This window comes from Gobio gobio (genome assembly GCF_949357685.1).
Source record: "Gobio gobio genome assembly, chromosome: 18".
In the NCBI taxonomy this organism is placed as follows: Eukaryota; Metazoa; Chordata; class Actinopteri; order Cypriniformes; family Gobionidae; genus Gobio; species Gobio gobio.
This window is the reverse complement of record NC_137111.1, coordinates 6,013,567-6,035,873: the sequence shown is the minus strand read 5'-3', so window position 1 is coordinate 6,035,873 and position 22,307 is coordinate 6,013,567. Positions and strand designations below refer to the sequence as shown.

The 22,307-nt window shown below is 37.5% G+C and overlaps 2 protein-coding genes across 3 annotated transcripts in view; one reads left to right on the top strand and one right to left on the bottom strand.

Annotated features, from left to right (window-relative positions):
- The window catches only part of rab23 (RAB23, member RAS oncogene family), a 28,187-nt gene extending 23,973 nt beyond the window's left edge, over positions 1-4,214 (top strand). Inside the window, exon 7 of one of the 2 annotated variants that reach the window (XM_079842871.1) lies at positions 696-4,214. In XM_079842871.1, the coding sequence (XP_079698997.1) occupies positions 696-835 (140 nt within the window). In that variant the 3' untranslated portion in view covers positions 836-4,214. The remainder of the gene's footprint in view (positions 1-695) is intronic. The other variant, XM_079842872.1, reaches the window with a different exon arrangement.
- Positions 4,215-12,318: 8,104 nt separating this feature from the next.
- On the bottom strand, positions 12,319-22,279 carry bag2 (BCL2 associated athanogene 2). The gene is made up of 3 exons (XM_079842873.1): positions 21,543-22,279; positions 15,315-15,424; positions 12,319-15,241 (listed from the first exon to the last, which is right to left on the bottom strand). Exons 1-3 carry the CDS (start codon positions 21,662-21,664, stop codon positions 14,847-14,849), a joined length of 627 nt encoding a protein of 208 aa, XP_079698999.1. The 5' UTR covers positions 21,665-22,279; the 3' UTR covers positions 12,319-14,846.
- Between the last annotated feature and the right edge of the window lie 28 nt (positions 22,280-22,307).

The window sequence follows — 22,307 nt, the reverse complement described above, 5'->3', positions numbered from 1 at the left end:
GGCTGTCAAAAGATTAATCGCATCCAAAATAAAAGTTTGTGTTTACATAATATATGTGTGTGTACTCTGTTAATTATTATTTATATATAAATACACACACAAGCATGTATATATTTAAGAAAAAAATATATATATTTAAGAAAAAAATATTATTTTTATATATAAAACATTTATATTTATATATATTATAGATTATATAAATGTATATACAATTCAAATATTTCTTAAATATATACATGAATGTGTGTTTATTTATATATAAATAATAATTAACAGAGTACACACACATATATTATGTAAACACAAACTTTTATTTTGGATGCGATTAATCGCAATTAATCTTTTGACAGCCCTAATATATATATAATATAATATAATATAATATATGACAATTAAAAAAATATATATGTGTATGTGTGTGTATATAAATAAATATACACACACACACACATATATATGGTTATATATATATGGTATATATAAGTTCAGTCTTACCATATATATATATATATATATAAATATAATAAAAAAAATTGGACTAGGGTCAAAGTTAACCATCCAAACCCTGACACCTTTCATTCATATTGATTTTCTTTATTTATTTTTCATATTTAAACAACACTGCCAGAGTTTATTAAGCTTCAGATGAAGCATGATCTCGTGCATTTTTAAATAATCTCTTTTTTTTTTTCCAGGCGTTTTTAACACAACCAGTGGCTCTCATCCGAACCAAAACGCCGGCGATCTGAACGGCCGTGAGATCATCAACCTGCGACCAAACAAGCAGAGGACGAAGAAAGCGAAAAACCCCTTCGGCAGCTGCAGACTTCTGTAGAGCGGCTCCGGGTTCACTGCTGGGACCCCCAGGTGACACGGGGCTTCAGGCGACAGAAACCCACAGCAGATCCATCATATTCTGTGTTTCATACGTCACAGACTCCGGTGGACGAGTGTGAATGTGTGCGCACCAGAGCCCTCTGCTGGCTGCAACCGCTTCAAACACTAGTTTTAATATTAGATGGGGAATTTCTGCGCCAATAGCAGCATCAATCATGATTGCGGTAAAAACAAGACCCATAATATGCTCTACTGGCGCAGAAGTGACTTGACTGTGTCCTAAAAGTCATAAACAACCCTCAATGAGTGAGAGTAAGGTCTGTTTAGCTATTTTTGTATGAGTATTAAAACTGCCCGCCCTCACATTTTAACAATGATTGTGGCTCAAAATTGAAATGAAAAGCGAATCTATTTTCTCACAGATGTGCATTATTTGATGTGGTACACAGCAGGGTAATATTCAGAGTTTCTCTAATGAGATGAATTACAAAATCAGATTTTTAACACGCCATTTGTGCATTTGGACTGTTCATCGTTTGTGCAATATGTTAGTATTGATGGAGATGCGTCATTTGCAATCTTCCCTTAAAGGTAATGTTCATTTGTTTCTTCTATGAGCAGTGTCATGAAGTTCAAGCCGTTTGTTCTTATAGGTATTTTTGTATGAAAAATGTAGTAAAGTAATGACTGACTTAAATCCATGACGTTTAACACAGTGCCAAAATGTTTCTAAACTCGACGTACGCGTAAGAAATGTAAATAGCGTTAGTAAATGGTTGATCGAGTCCGTTTTTTAGATATCATTTCAAACGTTCTTGATATGCATTAACATGCTCTTCTGAGACGGTCATATTCTAACTCAATACCAAATGCAAGAGATGGGATTATAGAAACATATTCTTTTGGAATAAGGTAAACTTTTCTTCTTATTATTATTAATTTGCTAAGATATTACAACATCATACACTTACTGCTAGGGCTGGGCGATATAGCTACTAAACATATTGATATTATTAAGCATTTATGGAGATAATATATATGCATTATGTTTTTTTCAATCAGTCATTTTAACCAAAAAGCCATTGCAGTCATTCATGCATGAAAATGTGTTGTTCACACTAAAATGCTGTAAATATCAGGCGTTTCCACACTGTTATAAATACAATTATCTTATATTTAATCGTTTTCATTCATATGCACCATTCGAACAAAAAAATGTACAATGTAAAAATGTGTTTACTATTGTTTTACTAAAGTATTTTAATCCTTAAATAGGCAGGAAACTATGTATGTATTGCTAAACAAATTGGCACAGAATACATCTCAAATAATTAAAAACTATTTCTTGTAGGGATGTGCATGAGCACTCGATTGTGACGCGACCATCAATCATGAAAACGATAATCGCCGTGATCATTTTCTTTTCCATTTTTTCCGGATTGGTTAATGTGCCATTTTGGACGGCACCTGAGGTCTGATTTGTCGAATGTAACTTAAAGGGATAGTTCACCCCAAAACAAAATGTTTATGTTTATCTGTTCACCCCCAGGGCATCCAAGATGTAGGTGTGTTTGTTTCTTCAGTAGAACACAAATGAAGATTTTTAACTCAACCGTTGCAGTGTGATAGTCGTATAATGATGTCAATGGGGATATTTTAGAGTATGAGAGCAATGAGAGTAAAAACACAGACATACGAATCCTTATTAAACTCTGTGGCTCGTGGCGACACATTGATGTCTTAAGACACGAAACCATTGGTTTCTGCGAGAAACCCAACAGTATTTGTTATTTTTTTACCTCTTATCAGACGAATGTCATCTAGTTTTCCCAGCGCCATAACTTCCGGTGAATAAGGTCAAAATACTGGCCTGATCAAAGATATATATACGTAGATGCCTCATTCGACCGATCCGCGCAGGCACTAATGAGGAGTCTATGTATATATCTATGATCACGCCGGTATTTTGACCTTATTCGCCGGAAGTGATGGCGCCGGGACGGCTGATGCAGAGCCATAGAAAAAAATTAAATACATTTTTAAATATGGATATTTTTCTTACACAAACACGTTGATTCGCTTCAGAAGGCCTTTATTAACACCCCAGAGCCGTGTGGAGCAGTTATTTGATGGACAGATGCATTTTTTATGGACTTCAAAAACAGAGCAACTATTACTGCTATTATAATGCTTGGATTAGCCAGAACATTTTTAATATAACTCCGATTTTATTCATCTGAAAGAAGAATGTCATACACACCTCAGATGACTTGAGGGTGAGTAAATCATGGGCTAATTTTCATTTTTGGGTGAACTATCCCTTTAAGCGCAAAATTGAATAAAATACGACCGCTTGAAAAATCATATAGGCTATCACAATCGTGTATTTATTTTATCAGTCAGTGTTTCTCGTCTCTTTATACCGGACTGTCTGATATCCATATTTAGCTCTGCATGTCGTAAAATAAAGCAACTCTGGTTTCTCAGGAGCTTCCTCTCTTTCTCTGACTGAAATTATAACTGTATTGGGACCGTCACTAGCCATGTTTTCATCCAAACTTATGCGCAAAATTGCAATATCTCTTAAAACATTTGCGAATAAAGCACCGTTTCCATCCAGTGAGTCGAACATAATCGTCTCTTCCTGATAAACTACCGCTAAAAAATCACTAAGAGACATAGCAGAAGCCACCATATATAATCATTTTCATATATAATAAATGATTTGCGTCTCAATAAACTTGTTGTCTTGCTTTCAGAAGCAGATGTGCTGTTTGGGAACGCATGTAAGACAGTTCTAGGAGGGAGATATACCGAGCATCTTTGACAACACACTTCTGAATGACCAAAACAGCATTTCAGATGCTCTGCAGTCCGCTGGTTAGTACAGTTATACTGTTACATCGCGAAAGTCACATGATATTTTTTTTTTATGCACATCAAGGAATTTATTCGGTAAATGCACTTCCATCGTAGTTTATGCGCATGTTTTCGTATCAGATAGAAAATGTATCCGACTCAAACCAGAATTTATGAATCTTGGTGTTTCCATTCAGCATTTTTTGATGCGATATCCCAAAAAGAGGTGGATGGAAACATAGATATTGATGCCTGGAATCTCTTAAATAATGAAAGTACTGGTAACGCGAACAGAGTACAGGTAACACGTAATGCGATGAGAACAGAATGTGTGAATCCTTTGTGCTTTAATTCAGCGAGTTACACATTCTGGTGAGTCCTTTTGTGCAGGTGTAAGTTGTAATATTACTTTTATGTTGTATACATCTTAATAATCTCTCATACAGTCGTGCTCAAAAGTTTACACACCCCTTGCAGAATCTATGAAAATTTGAATAAAATAAGAGTCATAAGATCATACAAAATGCATGTTATTTTTTATTTAGTGCCGTCTTGAATAAGATGTTTACATAAAAAAAAATAGCTGAATTTATTCAAATGACCCGTTCAAAAGATTATGAACTGTGTCGTGCTGTAAAGTTGGGCATTTTAACATGAGCTCAATGAGATTCTGCTCCTTCTGGAGTCTGTCTCTAGTGGCCAGTCCATGAACTGCAGTTTAAGTCACTTCCGTATCGGCTTCAGGAGAAACTGCGGGAGGAGCCGCTTGCTCAGAACTGATGTCCTGTGTAACAGATGCACACGTGCGGATCTAACAGCGGGAAAACACGGCTCTGTTGAGCTTCTCCAGGCTCAGAGCGGCTCAATCAATCAATAACACACATTTATGCCATGCAATTGCTTATGAACTAATGCTGAGGAATAAACACAATGTTTACTGTACCATGTTTATATAGTCATATGATTCAGACGGTTGTAACGACACATATTTTATCTCATCTGAACTGCAATAGTAAGGCATTTCAAAATAAGAGTCCCAGTGTATTTCCAGCTTGTTAATAATTAAAAGTCACGCATTATATATACGTTTCTGGTTACAAAATAAACTTTTATTCCCATTTAATTCATAGTCAGGAGGAAAGACTAAGACCAAGACTATTTGACATATTATTCAATAAAGTGTCACGGTTATAATAGTTCACTAAAACCATTAAAACATATTCATTACTTGAAATTAAATAAATAAACTTATCTGACGCTTTGAATTGAGCTCTCGTGTATTTTTGATGTCAAACACACAATTATGCCAAAATGTCAGTAATAGTCGGTTATGTAACACTTAAATGCTAAATTAATGCTTTACAGTTGAACTAAACTCTTTAGATTTTAGTCGACTAAAACTAAAAACAATTCATGTGACTAAAACTAAATGGCATTTTAGTCAAAAGACGATGACTAAAACGAATTACTCTATTAATAGTTTGACTGCTCAGTCCAGTACTCGAGAAAAAAATGACTATCCCGACAAACTATTGCTTTTGTTTTCAATTTTACAGCTTTAAATACCATCTAAAAGATATAAAGATTTACTATGAGGTCCTTCTTTACCCCATTTTTCATAAATTACAGTTTTATAAGTTTGAATCGGATGCTATTAAAACACCTGTGGTAACGCTCTTCTCTAAACGATCATGAGTATATCGCCCAGCCCTTCTCAATGCCAGTGCATGTTATTACTTACATATTTTTGCATTCATGAAACTCATCTTGAAGTTCTGCATCTACACTCGTCTGTTACATCATGTGAATTACTGGAATACATATTCTTCAATATTAAAGTAATGCACTCTCTAAGTGAGAGACTGTCAACATCCTCCCACATCCTCCTTTCGAGTAGCGTTTCTGAAGATCCTCAGCGGTTTAATCTCAGGCTGAAGAGACAGTATTAGGCTTTATATATGTACAGGAAACCATTCCAGACGTTCGTGTTTCAGATTTCTCGAGGATTTATGACTAAAACTAGCCTCCCAAAGCTCCAGAGCCTTAACCACTGAAGCCATTGGAAACGCACAAGAGTGACCGCAGCAAATCATTCCAACTGATGTTTCTGAAGATAAATGTGTTACTAAATTTGGGTCCATCAACCCGACATTCCCTCTCTGAGAACCTTTCCACAGTGTAATCTCTGATGGACTGGCCGTGGATCAGTTTTCCGCTGGTTTCCTCGTTCCACGTGGCTTAACTTTTGATTGATTGTATTTATTCATGAAACGCATGCCTTGCATTTATGTCTGAATGTGGAAACATGGTACTCGGCCACAACGGCCTTCATGTTTACAGCGCTAGACGTTCACAGTGGACTAAAGGCACTTTATTGATCTGGGAGAATTCCTCGTGTTATTATTGCTGGCTTATTAGTCGGCTGCAAATATGTCTTGACCCCAAGACAATTCTAACAAAAGGTTTCTCAGTGGTTTAGTATCCGATGAACTTAAAAACATATTAAAGGTCCCCTTCTTCGCGAGTCCATTGTTCAAACTTTAGTTAGTGTGTAATGTTGCTGTTAGAGCATAAATAATACCTGTAAAATTATAAAGCTCAAAGTGCAATGCCAAGAGAGATATTTTATTTAACAGAAGTTCCCTTTCAAAGCCTACAGCGAACGGCTGGCTTGGACTACATCCTGGTACTTCCTTCTTTAATTACGTCAGTAGAGCAGTAGAACAGACTAACCTCCGCCCACAAAGGAACGCGAAAAAGGGGGCGCGGTCTTGTTGCTGTCCCACGTGGAGAAGCGGACGGTCGTGTGGAGAAAAGGAACTGTTGCGTTGAGTGTGTTTATCGCCATGTCATCGAGACGCTGTTATTTTCATCCAGGAGTCAAATCACCTTTGTTTGGCTTTCCCAGGGACGCTGTAGAGATTATTGAACGCATACATATCTCCGTTAAGAGGCGTGACCTTTCCAACGTGTGCTAAGCTGCTGTCAAATTACAACACAGGAACCGCTTTCACGTGCGCTAAGCTGCGGTCGAATCACAGCACAGGAACCGCTTGCACAATCAGAACTCGTTACGTGTTTCTGAAGGAGGGACTTCATAGAACAAGGAAATCACCAGCCGTTTTTAGGACAGTGGAAACAGCGGTATACAGATAAGTAAATAGTGTGAAAAATACTGTGTTTTTTTTACATGCGAAACATGAACACATGTTATATTGCACACTGTAAACACAATCAAAGCTTCAAGAAAACACGAAGAACGGGACCTTTAAACGTTTACCAAAGTATGACTCCAAGAAAGGCCCCATTTTCAAAATGGCGGCTGTTAGGTTATAAAAATGACCATTACTCATTTCTGTTCCTCCTATACCGGGAATACTGGTGCCTGATACATGTTTTGGCCTTGTTATATTCGAATTACCATATTTGCATGTTAGATAAGTGATTACAAGTACAAATATAGCTGCAAGCAGCAATACCAGGGGCCAAGCGCAACAGAAGCAAACAAGGAAGCTAGCAGCAGACCAACTGAAAAAATTAGTGCAACATTTGAAGACAATTTTAAGCAAAAATGTTAAAACCCCACATTAAAACAATGATTTGAATAGAGCCAATGTCATATTTCGTTAAATTATAGCCACCAAGAGGCTCAATCCTACCATTCGGAGTGAGCCCATACATGTGCGGGTCAATTTTGGTGAAAATATCTCATTTCGTTTTGGAGTTATAGACATTTATATGAAAAAACACATAAAAAATGACTGACACCTGACTTTGATTGGATTTTACTCCCCCTTACTATCAATATTTTGACATTTGGGCATTAGTGTTTAGCTATCGACCTATGTTTTCGATTTTCTGTCACTGGTTTCGTCTCGATCGGACTAGCGGTTTCGAAGATATCAGCTAATGTTTTTAAAGCGCTAAATTACCGCGCTGCACAAACCATACGCCAAAACCCGGCAAGTCTGGTATCGTTGGACTCGGCAAGGATTCAGGAGACAAAAAAAGTTAGTCCCATGAAAATAAGTCAATCACACCCAAAGTTATAAGGAGAAATATATATATATGGAGAAAAAAATTATCCACTAGGTGGCGCTGTTTCAAAACTTCTCAGGCTCCTTCAGGGCATCGTGCTGATGACCCAAACCGGGTTTCGTAACAATCCATTCATGAGTTCATAAAATACAGCATTTTAGCACATAATATAAAATATCACACGACTCGGCATGATGTCCCGAATCTAACGAGACCACTTTTGCGATTTTTGGACAAATGGTTCTGAAGTTATAAGCAAAAATAGCATTTTTTTGTATTTCCGGACCAGTAGGTGGCGCTGTGCCGAAACACTGCATGTTGCCTCAGGTCATGCTTGTGATGACATGTACCAAGTTTGGTTTGAATACGATAAAGCGCTGCGGAGATATTGCCTTAAGTGTATTTTCACAACCGCTATGTAAAATTTGTTTGCGCGTTTTTCGAAAACGGTTTGACGAATCAACTTGAATTGCAATTGTCAATTGTCGTCAGCATGTTCTGAAGATGATCTGGTTCAATTTTCGTGAAAATCAGAGCAACGGCCTAGGAGGAGTTCGCAAAATTACGTTTTTCAGTTAGTTAAAAATGGCGGGGGAAAAAATTCATGACGGAATATGACGTCATAGGGTGCAATCGAATTATCTTTTTATCTAGTTTTGTCTCTAGCCCTTATGGTTCAAAAGTTATTAGCATAAACATGAGTGCAACTTTAAACAGGTGGTGGCGCTAGAGGGATTGATTTAGAGACTCAAAATGTGCTATAGTGACAGTTGGGACTATCCTCTATCTGTGTGCCAAATTTCATAACTTTCCCACAAGCGGTTCTATGGGCTGCCATAGACTCCAATAGTGGAAGAATAATAATAATAAGAATGCTAACAATTTCAATTACCTTCGGTGCTTGGCCCCTAATAATTGTATATTAAAGCAATTGGTTACATGCATATTTATGCTAAAAACAAGTACAATTTCCCTTGAGTAATGGCATATTTCTCCAATGGATTCATAGACCTAGAAAACACCAAGATTACTTGGCTAGGTCAAATAACGAAGGGCTTCCTGCCCATCTTGGACGCCATCTTGAAAATGACACCTTTCTAGGGGTCAAACTTTGGTAAACGTTTAGTATGTTATTAAGGACGCCTAATACTATAAAAAACAGCGGAGAAACCTTTTGTCAGATGAGTTTTTCTCCATATATGCAGCTGTCTCTACAGTGAGGATGTTTTCTGGTTGTTTTAGTTTCTCTGGTCTTCTTTCTACTAATGCGTTGATGATTGTAGTAGATGTTGAGAATATGCCAGCACCATCACTACCTGCAGTTCTTCTGTCATTTGAAGTGATTGTTTTACAGTATGACTTACAGTCCCATAATTCAACAGGCGATCGATCGCTCCGTTCTGTTTTTGGGTTGTCGGGTGGTTGTTAAAAATGACTAAATAAAGAATCTATTGTAGTCGTTTGACTTCATTGTACTTTTTTCTGTGACAACCTTATACAGTCAAAATGTATTCAGACACCTTCAATATTCACATAGAGAACTGTTATTTCAGGTTGTAGTAATATTTCACTATTTTACAGTATTTATGATCACATAAATGCAGCCTTGCTGAGCAGAAGAGACTCTTTCAAAACATAAACTACTTTTGTACACTAGTGTAACTTTGGGTATTTCTGACTCTAAATTCTGTTTGCTTGATGTGCTGTAAACAGCCCATTCAGACTAATAAACATGCTTTTATTTTAATTATTATAATTAAAATCTCAATTGAACATGGGTGTCATTTATCATAAAGCCATTGCTACTGCATGTTTTTACAAAATCAATAATCCATCTTGTGTTGACTGTCTTACAACAGATCTGAACCGTATCACAAGCCTTTTATTAAGAAATAAAGGGTTATTGTTTTATTAAATTGTTAATTGGACTAATTAGTTATAAAGCAAAAGTTATAAACTTCAGCACAGTCCCAGAAAACCTGGAAATATCAGAGGAAATATGAGTAATATACCTGGAAATATCAGAGGAAATATGAGTAATATATCTGGCAATATCGGAGGAAATATGAGTAATATACCTGGAAATATCAGAGGAAATATGAGTAATATACCTGGAAATATCAGAGGAAATATGAGTAATATACCTGGAAATATCAGAGGAAATATGAGTAATATACCTGGAAATATCAGAGGAAATATGAGTAATATACCTGGAAATATCAGAGGAAATATGAGTAATATACCTGGAGATATCAGAGGAAATATGAGTAATATACCTGGAGATATCAGAGGAAATATGAGTAATATACCTGGAGATATCAGAGGAAATATGAGTAATATACCTGGAAATATCAGAGGAAATATGAGTAATATACCTGGAAATATCAGAGGAAATATGAGTAATATACCTGGAGATATCAGAGGAAATATGAGTAATATCAGAGGAAATATGAGTAATATACCTGGAAATATCAGAGGAAATATGAGTAATATACCTGGAAATATCAGAGGAAATATGAGTAATATACCTGGAGATATCAGGAAATATGAGTAATATACCTGGAAATATCAGAAGAAATATGAGTAATATACCTGGAAATATCAGAGGAAATATGAGTAATATACCTGGAAATATCAGAGGAAATATGAGTAATATACCTGGAAATATCAGAGGAAATATGAGTAATATACCTGGAAATATCAGAGGAAATATGAGTAATATACCTGGAAATATCAGAGGAAATATGAGTAATATACCTGGAAATATCAGAGGAAATATGAGTAATATCAGAGGAAATATGAGTAATATACCTGGAAATATCAGAGGAAATATGAGTAATATACCTGGAAATATCAGAGGAAATATGAGTAATATACCTGGAGATATCAGAAGAAATATGAGTAATATACCTGGAGATATCAGGAAATATGAGTAATATACCTGGAAATATCAGAAGAAATATGAGTAATATACCTGGAAATATCAGAGGAAATATGAGTAATATACCTGGAGATATCAGGAAATATGAGTAATATACCTGGAAATATCAGAGGAAATATGAGTAATATACCTGGAGATATCAGGAAATATGAGTAATATACCTGGAAATATCAGAAGAAATATGAGTAATATACCTGGAAATATCAGAGGAAATATGAGTAATATACCTGGAAATATCAGAGGAAATATGAGTAATATCAGAGGAAATATGAGTAATATACCTGGAAATATCAGAGGAAATATGAGTAATATACCTGGAAATATCAGAGGAAATATGAGTAATATACCTGGAGATATCAGAGGAAATATGAGTAATATACCTGGAAATATCAGAGGAAATATGAGTAATATACCTGGAAATATCAGAGGAAATATGAGTAATATACCTGGAGATATCAGAGGAAATATGAGTAATATATCTGGCAATATCGGAGGAAATATGAGTAATATACCTGGAAATATCAGGAAATATGAGTAATATACCTGGAAATATCAGAGGAAATATGAGTAATATACCTGGAAATATCAGAGGAAATATGAGTAATATACCTGGAAATATCAGAGGAAATATGAGTAATATACCTGGAAATATCAGAGGAAATATGAGTAATATCAGAGGAAATATGAGTAATATACCTGGAAATATCAGAGGAAATATGAGTAATATACCTGGAAATATCAGAGGAAATATGAGTAATATCAGAGGAAATATGAGTAATATACCTGGAAATATCAGAGGAAATATGAGTAATATCAGAGGAAATATAAATTTCCATATAGGCTTAGAAAAATCATGGCAATTTCTGTTGTGTGTGTGTGTGTGTGTGTGTGTGTGTGTGTGTGAGAGAGAGAGTGTGTCATGGCAATGTATTGGTCAAAAGGTGTGTGAACCCTGTTTAAAAACATAATTTTTCATTTTTAAGGGTAAGTTTACACGACAATGATGTGCTAAAAATGGAAAAGTTTTTCCTTTGTGCTTTGGCCTACAGACGAGCACATGATCAAGCCATCCCCGTTCACACAGATCCACCAAACGACTGACAGCGCTGTATTGATCATGCCAGGCCAGTAGATGGCGATGTCACGCAGTAAAGAAACACTATTACACACATGCGATAACAGTATTGTATTAAAAACCGTGCACTTTGAAACCCGTTTTCGAAAGGTTGTGTTTTTAGGCCTTTAGTTGAAAGCAGTGTGGAGTAAAGAGCGATAATGAAGAATCATGGCAGGCGGTGTGGTTTCCTCCAGTTTAACTCTAGAAGAGGCCGAGAATGCAGAGAGTAAGCAGGAGCAGCTGCGCTAAAAATACACACACACACACACACACACACACGCCAGAGAATCATACTCATGAGCTTCAGGTGGGACGAGAGATCTGAACTGAATCACTTCTGAACAGTCATTTGCAGATCACTGCATTTGCTAAAGCTTTACAAGTTTCCTTTTAATGGCCAATGGTGGAATAATGTCATCTCAGTTTATGAAAATTGCGTATTAAAGTGAACCTTTCCCTGAACGTTTACAGCTAAACGCAAGTCACTCCCATAATTTGCGCAAAGCATCATGGGACGTAGGAAAAGGTGGATAGCCTACGTTTAGCTGATTTTATTTAGGCTTTCAAATTCATAAAAGTTGAGTTCATATGTGAGGATTAACATAATGAGCAACACATGGAAGAATTATAAACTTTTGTCAGTTATTTTCGGGACTAAACCAAAAGCCAATGGAAAAATCCTGTTGGGTTTTTGTCGAGGGAACTTCCGGGTTAGCCTACAAAAACACCGTCATTTACGGCTGCAGTCAATTTTTACAAAAAATAAAACAGTAATTTGAATGTTTTTAATCATTTGTGTGACTGATTCAATGACTCGCTCATAAAGACTCGACTCATTACTGAACGAATCTCCCTGCTTCCCAAAGTCCATACAATCCATCTTAGATAGTGTGTGAGATTAGTGTGTCCCAGAGCATAGTATGTTGAAAAGAGTGCCAAAAGTACATTTTCGGGTAGTTTTTCCAAGTGTGGATCCGTGAACACTTGCACTTTGCAGGAGGATTCGGTTCAGAACTACAAACACAAGTAAAAAGTGTTAAAAAACTACAAACATGGCGGGTGTGTGCGACTGACGGTTACACAGAGAGGGGTTGAAGTGACTTATACTGCCTTCACGTGCTATCGGAAATGTCCTAATTCCCACTTTAGAAGTCGTGATTACGAGCTTGTTGCATTCAAGTGCTGTCGTCGGAATGAACAGGAATCATGGTGGACACAAGGTCATTCTTGTCTATTTATTGGGAAAATCGTATTAAAACCAACATATGCAATGACAACCATATAAACACTCCAGATAGTCCGCTTTCTGCCGATTCTGTAATTTCAGTCAAATGCAGGCTATTTTCGCTGTGTACCAAACATACAATACGCTTCAAATTATTACTCGTACATGTAAATATGACAAGACGATCAAGCTGTTTTGGGGGAAAAACGAATAAAACCACACCTGCCACAGTACTAGTTAGTTCTCCCCACCTGCATGTTTAAAGTTTATGACACGCCCATCTCGGGAATTGGGGTATCAAAATTATTTCCGAACTTCCCAGTGGTAATTAAAGTTACACTGTGTGATATTTTCCCATCTAGCGGTGAACTTGTATATGACCATCCAGTGAATATTAGTTTCTGTTCTTCTCAATTCCGATTTCGTTTTAACTCCTACGGTGGCCGATTTAGTCCAAGATTAACTTGGCTTCCAGTTCGACCTCGTCCACATTGGACACGGTGCCATCGAGTGTTAAAAATGGCAAAGGCGAAGCGTGAATTTACGGGTATGTCCCTCTTTGGCTAATGTACTTTCAAGATGGAGGGGCAACATGGCGACCCGCATTCAAACCCTCACCCGTATGTATTTTCAATGGCATATTATAAAATTACGAGAATACTTTATTACTTGAAAGAAGTAAATATACATTAATGAGCAGTAGCACATATATTTTTGAAAGAACTAAGTGTTTTTAGCTAAGAATAAACTAAAAAAGTTACACAGTGTAGCTTTAAACACGACCTCAGAGGGCGTTCATGTGCCATTTTTACCTAGGAAACTTGTATTTACGATAATTCCGATAGCACGTGAAGGCAGCATAACAATCAACATGTGATAAATATTTATGTAATGTTATCCGTGTTAAAGTTCATCTGCGACAACAATGTGAATTGTTATGAAGATCCGTTCGGCCATTAACTTAAAGGATTAGATAAAGATAAAGATAAACTTTTGCTGATCATTTACTCACCCCCATGTCATCCAAGATGTCCATGTCTTTCTTTCTGCAGTCGAAAAGAAATGAAGGTTTTGGATGAAAACAGTCCAGGGTTTTTCTCCATATAATGGACTTCAATGGGCTCCAAACGGTTCAAGGTCCAAATGACAGTTTCAGTGCAGCTTTAAACGACACCAGATGATGAATAAGGGTCTGATCTAGCGAAACCATCAGTCTCTGAGAGAAACCCAGCAGTATTTATGCTATTATTTTACCTCTTAACAGAGGAACGCGATCATCTCTGAGCTCCGCCATAACTTCCGCTAAGTGAGGTCAAAATATAGATGTATACGTAGATGCCTCATTAGCGGCTGCACGGATCAGAAGAATGAGGCATCTACTATCGATATATCTATGACCAGGCTCATATTTGACCTCACTTGCCGGAAGTTATGGCGGAGCTCAGAGACGATCGCGTTCCTCTGTTAAGAGGTAAAATAATAGCATAAATACTGCTGGGTTTCTCTCAGAGACTGATGGTTTCGCTAGATAAGACACTTATTCATCATCTGGTGTCGTTTAAAGCTGCACTGAAACTGTCATTTGAACCGTTTGGAGCCCATTGAAGTCCATTATATGGAGAAAAACCCTGGACTGTTTTCATCTGAAACCATCATTTCTTTTCGACTGCAGAAAGAAAGACATGGACATCTTGGATGACATGGGGGTGAGTAAATTATCAGCAAAAGTTTATCTAAAAGTGAACTAATCCTTTAATGCATCATTACTGGAACTTCTTTTTTAAATCCCGATGGGAAAAATCATGCGGCTGAAATAGCGGGCAGGCACTCTATTTGCCATTAGCAAGACTAGAAAGATCCACTTTCTGGTGATCCATGACTTTAATGGTCTTCTCCGCATTGTCCACGTTCCTGATGAGGGTCTCCAGACGCCTCTTGATCTTCTTCTGGTCCTCCAGGGCGCAGCTGATCACCACGCTCTGGAACTTCTGGTCCATGGGAACGGGCGGCGCGTCCGTCACACACGCGGCGTAAAGCGCCTGCAGACTCTTCCTGGACGCCTCCATGTCTTCCAGCATTTTAGCCGCGATCTCATCGATAATGGCTATGGCTTTCTTCAGGGCGTCTTCCTGCTGGTCGTTTCGGATGGTGTCCACAGACACATGCACTGTTAATGCCCTGCCCATGAGCCTGCTGGCGGTCAGAGAGAGCTCTTCCCTTTCCCCTGAAACACAAGATCAGATGATGTTTACTCGTCATCCATTAGAAGCCGCAGATGCTCTGCAGAGCGGGCGTACCGTCACAAATGCTCCTCATCTCCTGGCTGTTTTGTATCGACTGGATCATCTCGATCAAGCTCTCTCTCTCCTGCTCCATAGCACTGGCTTCCTCACGCAGAGCCTCCACCCTGAGATTGAGACACAACGCTGTAAAACTTGCCTAAGAGTCAATTATGAAACACAAGGAAAACATGCAGATATAAACATCATTCCTGGCCTTTGTGTCCCCAGTAAATCACGATCTTACTGCCTTAAATAACACCATTTGAACTAGGGATGCCACAATTCTCAATAAAATATTGAACCGTTCGGTACGGCATTCATGGGTCAATACACGCTTGTGAATTGCGGGGTTTTTTTCTGGTTTTGCATTGAATTAATTATTTTTCTACAAATTCTATAATTTGCCTCCATCCCAATACTGGACAACGCGACATACATTCACATCACATGTTAGTGGTAGAGTTATACTCACGGAACACTATAGTAATTCACAATCACCAAAGTTCATTATTTGCATGCGTTTTAAGGACTTGCCGGCTCATTCACGTGCGTGATTTTAACATGCGCTTTTCTAAACGCCTGTCAAACACGTGAATACTGAACTAAGTAGTCGTCTTACTGCGCTAATACTGTCAAATACACACACGGTTAAGGTTAAACACAGTTGGATATGTCTAAAGTGAAAGTAAAATCATCATGTGTGTGTATATTAGATGCGTGCAGGTCTTAAATTGACAGCAGCGCAGCCTATAGTGAACACGCCGTCCTTAAAGGGACAGTTCACCTCTAAAATGATGTCATTATTTACTCACTCTAATATTGTTCCAAACCTGTATTCATTTCTCGATGACAGAATTTTCATTTTTGAACGAACTATCCCTTTAATGTTAATACAACAACAAAAGACAAAGAGAAAATCACTCACTGCTCTTGACTGAAAAACTAATACAGTAGCTTTAATAAGAATCAGTGTATATTTTATAGTGAAGTCTATGTAGTGTTTTATTTTTACATTTATTCATTCAATCTCATACTTAAATGCTGCTGTACAGCTCTGAGCTGCCAGTGTAAATCTTTATATAGGCCTATATTTATTTTATACAATACACTAGGAATGTGTACAAGGGTTTTTTTTAAGTAAAGTTTTAAGTTTAAGTAAGAGTTTTCAATTATTTTGAGTAAAATAAAGAAAGAGTATTGCAATAAAAAATAGTATTTTTTCTCCTTAACCTCTTGCTGTTCCTGTCGCCTTAGAATAGAATAACAAAAAACTGATGTGACAAGCCATCAGAACTAACTGTATTGTTGCATCCCTAATTTGAACACTTAAGCATATTGAAGTTGAGACATTTTAAACCACTTTATACACCAATCAGGCATAACATTATGACAGGTGAGGTGAATAGCACTGATGATCTCTTCATCTCCTGTTAGTGGGTGGGATATATTAGGCAGCAAGTGAACATTTTATCCTCAGAGTTGATGTGTTAGAAGCAGGAAAAATGGGCAAGCGCAAGGATTTGAGCGAGTTTGACAAGGGCCAAATTGTGATGGATAGACAACTGGGTCAGAGCATCTCCAAAACTGCAGCTCTTGTGGGGTGTTCGCGGTCTGCAGTGGTCAGTCTCTATCAGAAGTGCTCCAAGGAAGGATCAGTGGAGAACCGGCCACAGGGTCATGAAGGAACAGTGGAGAACCGGCCACAGGGTCATGAAGGACCAGTGGAGAACCGGCCACAGGGTCATGAAGGAGCAGTGGAGAACCGGCCACAGGGTCATGAAGGAGCAGTGGAGAACCGGCCACAGGGTCATGGGCGGCCGAGGCTCATTGATGCCCGTGTGGTCTGATCAAACAGACGAGCTACTGGAGCTCAAACTGCTCAAGAAGTTAATGCTGGTTCTGATAGAAAGGTGTCAGAATACACAGAGCATCTCCGTTTGTTGCGTATGGGGCGGCACAGCCGCTGACCAGTGCCCATGCTTACCCCTGACCTCCGCCCAAAGCACCAACAGTGGGGAACACCTGGGGAACACATGGCACCAGGTGCATTATGGGAAGAAGGCGTGGCGGCGGAGGCAGTGATGCTTTGGGCAATGTTCTGCTGGGAAACCTTGGGTCCTCCATCATGTGGATGTTACTTTGACACGTCCCACCTACCTAAGCATTGTTGAGCCCATGTCCAGCCTTTCATGGAAACGGTTTTCCCTGGTGGCTGTGGCTCTTTCAGCAGATAATGCGCCGCCACAAAGCACAAATGCTTCAGGAATGGTTTGAGGAACACAATGAGTTTGAGGCGTTGACTCGGCCTCCAAATTCCCCAGATCTCAATCCAATCGAGCATCTGTGGGATGAGCTGAACAAACAAGTCCAATCCATGGAGGCTCCACCTCGCAACTTACAGGACTTAAAGGATCTGCTGCTAACATCTTGGTGCCAGATACCACAGCACACCTTCAGGGGTCTAGTGGAGTCCAGGCCTCGACGGGTCAGGGCTGATTTAGCAGCAAAACCGGGACCAACACAATATTAGGAAGGTCATAATGTTATGCCTGATTAGTGTATCACCATTATCCTATGTATCCCACTTTTATGAAAAATACAACACTTACTCCATGTGATTTAGTAATGTGATATCAGTAATGATTATCTCTAATGTGTACAGTTTTTCAATTATTACATTTATTTTAAAGGAACACGCCGACTTTTTGGGACTTTATCTTATTCACCAGATCCTCCAGAGTTAGAGAAGTCCACCATTCTCATCTCCATGCCATAACTCTGTCTGACACACACACCGCTAGCCTAGACCGATATGTTTAGGAACTATACTCTCATTCCTGCCTAATAATCAAGAAACTTTGAGCGCTATTGATTATTACACAGGAATGAGAGTATAGTTCCTAAACATATCTGTCTAGAAAATCACAACTTCTAATTTTCTGTCAGTCTTAGTACACGATGTAACTATACACATCACAACATGTTAATAGGAAAATGTTGGCGTTATTTTGTCACTTATTGAGCAGTAGGCTAGCTGGAGCCATTCACCTCCAGTCTTTGTGCTAAGCTAGGCTAGCGGTGTGTGTGTCAGACAGAGTTATGGCACGGAGATGAGAATGGTGTGTATGGACTTATCTCGGCGTCGGCGTGTTCCTTTAACAATTATAATAAAGGTTTTAGGCGTTCCTGTCCCTCAAGTTCCTGTCCACTCTGCTATTTCGGTCTACTTCCCTTCTAATGGAAGCTGGGAAAGCTAAATGACATCATCATATCATAAAGCTGTCGTCATTTCATTGGAGGGAAAACAACGAGTGAGTGAGTCTATCAAATCTGAAACACAGCCACTCTGTTAAGGGAAAAATGAAAATAGTAAGTAGAAAATACTTTTTTTTTTTAAATTGCAATTTAAAAACCATGCTATTGTTTATTAGCTAAACCTTTATGTTAGCTTGTTTTTGCTCAGACACTGCAGAGGCTGATTTAAGGTCTGAATGTCCACCCTGTTATATCCATATATCAACACAGGGATTGTGAAAGTCATTTATACTTGAAAAAATACTGTATTTAAAGTCGCCCACCCTGGTATTATTTTGTCCACTCTGATAAGCAGTTGTTGTTGTTTTTGTACAATAATTTCATAAAAAAAATAGCACAAAAAATACAAATAATTCTTCACAATGAAAAATTATTGGAGTATCTTAGAGTATATTTCACTTTAAAAAGTGAACAAGCTTTAGGCATTTGTATCTGAAAAAGAAAAATGATGCATTCGTGAGAAAGTGAGTACAATTCATACATCATATACATATTCTCTGATAATTCATTAACTGAGATGCTCTTAAAGGGACAAACGGACATGGGTGGTCTATGTAAAAAAATGAACTTTCACTGTTGCACTCAAATCATCCCTGTTCACATTACTTTAAAAACTCATGGAACTAAATGAACTTCAATTTACTGAGTTGTTTCTACTAAGAATGAGTTTTGTCAGCTTTACTTAATAAGTGTTTGTTTGGTCAACTTAACATCGCTGAGTGAAACCAACAGTGGATCTGAAGTTCCCAGCATGCTTAGCAAGGGACTGCATTAGGAGAGTAAATGTAGGGATTAAAGTGTTCTTTTATGTTTTGCAGTAAAGGGAAAGATGTTGTTAGTTTATGCTAGTGTTTAATGTTCAGTTATGTTGGACATTTAGAGGAGTTTCTGTCATTTTGTGGTTCATATCAGGGCTCCAGACTGCGACCGAATGGCGGCAATTTTTCCTGCTGGTGCGACTGAATTTGGTTGGAGGTGGCACTGGTGCCATTAGAGCTGCCATTTCTGTTACATATGAGAAACATCGGACGGTGCAGAATTCTGTTATAAACCACAGATATCAGATACACAAATCATAAGCATTCACCATAGATTTAATGTAGTAACACCACATGGTATTGTGGAAGAAATAGTCCCAACATTTTTTTTACATTATTAATCTCACAACCTTTTGAGAGTGAAATTCAAGCACTTTTCAAGTGTTTCACACTTTTCCCAGCTCTAATATTATCAAATTTTAATATTATTTTTAGTGTGATGATTTTTAAAACTAAAATTTTAAAGGTGCTGGCCACTTCATGGCAAAAAACAAACAAAAAAACTATAACCAGTAGGTGGTGGCATAGGAACACTTATTTGACTTATTAGATATTTCCACTCCTTAATATATATGGAAAAAGTCACAAAGTCTGATGAAAAACTAAAACTTTTCTTCAAATTGCGACTGGATTACACAGAAAACAAGTAAAGAGTGCTCCTTTTAGTTCAGTATGATACTATAGAAGAACAATAGTACATTTAATAAGAGTGGAATATTACACTTTTCCTTATAAAAAGGAGTTTTTTGCACATTACTTATGTTAATAAAAGTTCGTTTTTTTCTGCATAATTCAAGCTCAGTGCTTCACTGTTAAATTTCCAATAAACAATGATGTACTTTTATTAGTAACTGCACTTATTAACAAAACAATGCAAAACAATAGTATCTTTACGATCTTTACTATGTTTTTTTTCTCTGCTGGTGCCACTGCTCTCAAATGTTAGTCTGGAGCCCTGTATTATCAAAGTATTTATTTGTAATAACAGTGGAAATTAGTCGATTTGGTTAGCATGTTGATTTACGGTGTGCGCCCATACATTTTCACACACATTTATTGGATGGACTTCCTGTCCTCAATTAAGTTATTTTTGCATTTTGTTTCTAAAAATATGCTTGTTGTTATTTAATAGTGTTCCACTTACACTTGTAGGGCAAGTAATTCATTTAATAGGGTAAATAAAATCGATAAACGCATTCAAACTTTTATAAATGTAACATTATTAAGTAAACTGCACATATAAATATTATGTAAGTGACAAATTCAAATGGTTTGTATTTACTCAAAGAAATTTTGTCAGCTTTACTTGACTTTCTTTTGTTCATATAACTAAATTGTTATTTGTTAAAATTACTCAATATAGGTGCACAGAACCACTTGACGCTGCTTTTTTGAGTAAATTCAACAAGTAATTTTGTTGAGTGTGTAAAGTGCTCATAAATTAGACTCTTCGTTCATTTGTCTCACAGGGTGGACATTTTTGATCTACAATTTTATTGATTTCGTTTATTAAATACTTGCATATATTTACCCGAGCTTGACCAAAATCTGTTTTCAAATGTTTTACATCACCATATCATAATTACACAAAAAGATTTAAAACACGGAGTTTGATTTTCTAAATGGTGATGTCCAAAAGCCACTGAATACAGAACAGCTCAGTCCAAATTCACCTGCACTAGTCTTTATGATAGTGTGGTTTAATTGTGCACAGAATTCCTAAACATTCTTAATTTTAAGATTTTAGATACAATATCACTACTTTGACCTTAATTCTTATAGATCTACAGCCCAACAGTCCTCACTGAAAATGTCATATTGGTCACACTTTAAAAGGGTCAAATAACATGCAGGTATTTTTAAATGCAAGTGTAAAAACAAGAGTGCATTGTGTCAAAAGATTTATTTAAATTTTAGTGCATACTAGTAAAGACATTTAATATAAAGTGGGCATCTTATACTCATAGTTTACAGTTGTCAATAGTAGGAAATCTTACTCGAAATGTTCGTGCGATAAAAAGTTGCATTTGTTTAAGCAAATCTATTCACACTGTTACTTGAGCGAAGTCGAGTCAAGTCCTTATGGATCTTTTCAGTCTATTGATCTCACCTCATTTCGACCTGATCCAGATTTTCCAGCAAGCGTCCGGACCGGTCCGCCATTGACATGGTTCGGGTGAATTTGCCTTTGGATGCATCGTTCATTTTAGCGTTGATTTTAGCTTGTGCCATGACTGCTGCTCGTCGCGTTAATGGGTGTTTTCACGGGTGCTGTGACCTATAGGACATATACAGCACCAGGGCAGCACACCCGAGCAATATAGCGAGGTCCGGTGCGCGAGTGAATCGTTCACTCAGAAAGATTCAGATGAATCGACTCGCACAGCGTTTGCAAAACACCGAACGGTGCAACTGTAAAGTGGGTGACATGCTTAAGTTTTAAAGACATGTATCTGGCACAAAACATGCAAGTTTAGTTGAATAACAGCGCCACGATGGAACACATTTACATAATAAATAGTGGTACTCCTTACTTTTTATAAATTAAAAGTAATGTAGCTTAATATATTTTTAAAAAGCGCTAAACAGTATTATATTAAAAAACCAACAAAATATTAATACATCAACTCAAACGAACACATGACCCACGCGGACAACTTTATGTGATGACTCCGAGAAAAGAATCAGTGAATTCAATTCGAACCGGTTCGTTGGAATGAATTGTCCAAAAGAACCGATTCGCTTCTCCTCAGCGCTATCGACCACGTTCTAGCGGTTTCCAGGGCTCTTGAGTAACATCTCCAAACATGGGCTGGAACTTCCCTGGGTAATTCACTCCTTCAGACTGGAGCGGAGGAGTTCACTTCTGAGATTT